The sequence below is a fragment of the Apodemus sylvaticus genome, chromosome 1 (assembly GCF_947179515.1).
Source record: "Apodemus sylvaticus chromosome 1, mApoSyl1.1, whole genome shotgun sequence".
Classification (NCBI taxonomy): Eukaryota; Metazoa; Chordata; class Mammalia; order Rodentia; family Muridae; genus Apodemus; species Apodemus sylvaticus.
Window position 1 is genome coordinate 195,585,218 of NC_067472.1, and position 3,183 is coordinate 195,588,400.

A 3,183-nucleotide genomic window follows, 5' to 3' on the forward strand; every position below is an offset into this window, starting at 1 on the left:
TCTTTAAGTGCTTCTACCTGTTCACTTGCGTTTTCTTATATTTCTTTATGTGAGTTATTTATATCTCTTTAAAAGGATTCTATTATCTTAATGAGATAAGATGTTAGGTCATCTTCCTGACTTTCAAGTGCATTTGTCTATCTAGGGCTTGCTGTGGTGGGAGAAGTAGTTTCTTTTAATGCCAAAGTTTACTGGCTTCTGTTTCTCATGGTCTTGCTCTTGCCTCTTGTCATATGGTTATAGGGAGTTTTTTTCTGGTTGGGGTGTTTCTGTTTGGGAGTTGTCTTTTTTGTCCCTCAAGTCTCATCGTAGGCCAGTTGCCTTGGATGTGGCAAACCTCCTGTGGGATCTTCTGACTGTGGAACCTTCAGAGGGGCATGTACACTGGTGACTTGTTGCCCTGGTGGCAGTGTGTCTTCAGGGAGGCCTTCTTGAAGACCGTTGAATTGTGGGTTCTTTAGAGGGGCAGAGAAGCTGGAGATACGTTGCCCTGGCTGTGACACATCTACTGGGATGCCTTCTTACTGTTTACTCTTGAGAGGATTTGTCAAGCTGTTGCCCTATGTTTAGCTGTTAACCAGGGAAACATAAGTACTGTAGGTTTTGTTTCCCTGCATGCAAAAGAATTCCAGAGAGGCTTTCAGACTGTCGATTCAGTTTCTCTGCATGCTGCAGTGCCCCTGGGAGGTCTTCAGACTTTGGTGTCAGTTGTCCATTTACTCTGTTTGCAGAATTCCTGGGTTTGTGATTTGACTTTTGTGTCAGTTGCCCTGCATGCCACAGAAATCCTGTGAAGCCTTCAGGCTTTTATTTTCATGGGCAGAGGCAGAATAGCTAGTAGTCTGTCCCAACAAAATTTCACAGCCAGAAGTGTAGGATATGGAAAATTTAAACATTGGAAATGAACATTCAATTGCCAGCTTACCTGGACTGGCAACCTCTTGTTAATTCTGGAGCCAAGTACATATTTATTTCAATACTGAGAATACTTGTAAGATTTAGAAACAGAGGCAGTTGTTCAGAAAGAATGAAGCTCCTTTCTGAGTCCTGCTCTGTAACAGTCCAAACCAAATGCTGGGTAGGCAGGATGGGTAAATCAGTGCTCTCTGTACGTTTTTTGACGTGTTTACTTTTACTAGATTCTCCAGAACATATTCCAATAGGTTCGGAACACACATAGGGCTGAAGGTCCCTCCTTGTATCCAAAATTCCAAATGCCTTCAAGTGCACCCATAGAAACTAGACCCCAAAGGCTTCAAGAGACTGCAAGGAACTTACCCTTTCAAGTTTATTACAGTCCCATATTGACCCCAACAAATCCAATGCAATCAAGTCTTTCAGTCCCTGAAAGGGACCTACATCAGCAAGAGTTCCAAGGACCATCAAGAATATCAGGTATCCAAATGCAACTAGATCCTGTACTGGGCCCAGGTTTACCTACTTTGAAAAAACCCTCAGGGCGTCTAAGTTATCAAATACATAATTGAAATCTTGTTTCCATGTTCTCATAGGATCTGTGGTACTGTCAGAGAAATATGGTGACCATCAATCTGGCCCTGTGACTTCAAGAAAGGGTCGGAAGGAACGCATTGTGTACTCTGAAAAACAAAAGCTCCTGCTGCAAGAACATTTTGATAAGTGTCAGTACCCAAACCAGGATCAATGTGTGAAGCTGGCAGAGTTAGTTGGTGTGACAGCGAGGGACATCAAGGTCTGCCCCTCTCTTTTCCCTCAATCCAACAGCAAAAATCTACACTTTCCCATCAGAAACTTTAATTTTGTTCTTAAATGCTTAGGGCAGTAATGACAGTTTTAGGTGGTGGATATTTATGAATCAAATGCTGGGACTCAAATTTTTATCAACCTGGTAGCAATATTGAATAGCATTGTTTCCATGCAGGGTCTCAGAAACCTAATCATCAGAGCTCCTGCTAAAATACAGGACAAACTGGCTCAATCTCCCCAGTCTTATGTTGTCTGGTCATACACAATCTACTTTATTATAATATCTTAGCCATCTTGAGTTTCCTGCTTCTTTGTTTCTGACATGTGAATCATTGCTATCCAAACACCTTTTATCCAAAATCTTCACTTTGTGGTCCTGTTAGGGGACAACAGGCATTCTTCTGATATCTTCTTTCTTTTCCAGATCTGGTTTAAGAACAGCCGAGCTAAGTACAAGCGGATGGCTCTCCAGAATATTACAGAAGCTTTGCCAGAGACCAATGGAAGTTCAAAACCTGTTTTTGAATCAACCCACTTTCCTGGTTCCATACCTCTTGTTGCTGCTGAGAATGGAGAGCCCATGTGTTCAGGTACATTTAGTGAGGTTTCCATTCCCAAACTCAACTGCATCCAGGAATCTTCTATGCATCATTATCAGGCCAGTGATGCAGACAGGTGTAGTCAGCAGGAAGATCTGCTTGTTGGCCATGCTCCCATTATAGATTGGGATTCTGGTCAATCAGCAGCAGTTGAAGCCCAGACTGATCTAGCAGTGACTGAATCTACAGATGTCCTAGAAGCTGCCTCCCATTGCCCAGAGGAGGCTCAAGGTTCAGGTCCATCTGCAGAGGAACTCTGGCAAAGAATCCTTGACGACTTGGAGAAATCCGAGGACTGGCTTACTCCAGTGACTGAATCTACAGATGTCCTAGAAGCTGCCACCCATTGCCCAGAGGAGGCTCAAGGTTCAGGTCCATCTGCAGAGGAACTCTGGCAAAGAATCATTGACGACTTTGACATACCCGAGGACTGGCTTACTCCAGTGACTGAATCTACAGATGTCCGAGAAGCTGCCACCCATTGCCCAGAAAAGGCTCGAGGTTCAGGTCCATCTGCAGAGGAACTCTGGCAAAGAATCCTTGACGACTTTGACAAATCCGAGGACTGGCTTACTCTGGATTACACCCCAAATCCAACTTACTTCTCTCAGCTCCTTGACCATTCCAGACATTTATAGTCATGAAGAAGTGTGTTATGTACACCCTTCATCTCAGTATTTGTGGGAATTAACCAGGCCTTTCTGTAGACGTTGTGTATCACTGTGGTTTATATAGAGGGGTTGTTTCAAAGCAACTGTAAATATTCATTCTTCATTGTTACATTATGTTCTCATGAAATAAAAGGAGAAATAATTCCTGAAAATTATTTTATTACATATATTATCCATTTACATTTCAG

The 3,183-nt window shown here is 42.8% G+C and overlaps 1 protein-coding gene across 1 annotated transcript; it reads left to right on the forward strand.

The window, feature by feature from the left end:
- The first annotated feature begins 1,214 nt into the window (after positions 1-1,214).
- LOC127683510 (homeobox protein DTH-1-like) lies at positions 1,215-2,962 on the forward strand. The gene is made up of 4 exons (XM_052180806.1): positions 1,215-1,395; positions 1,512-1,711; positions 2,150-2,555; positions 2,826-2,962. Exons 1-4 carry the CDS (start codon positions 1,215-1,217, stop codon positions 2,960-2,962), a joined length of 924 nt encoding a protein of 307 aa, XP_052036766.1.
- Positions 2,963-3,183: the final 221 nt, after the last annotated feature.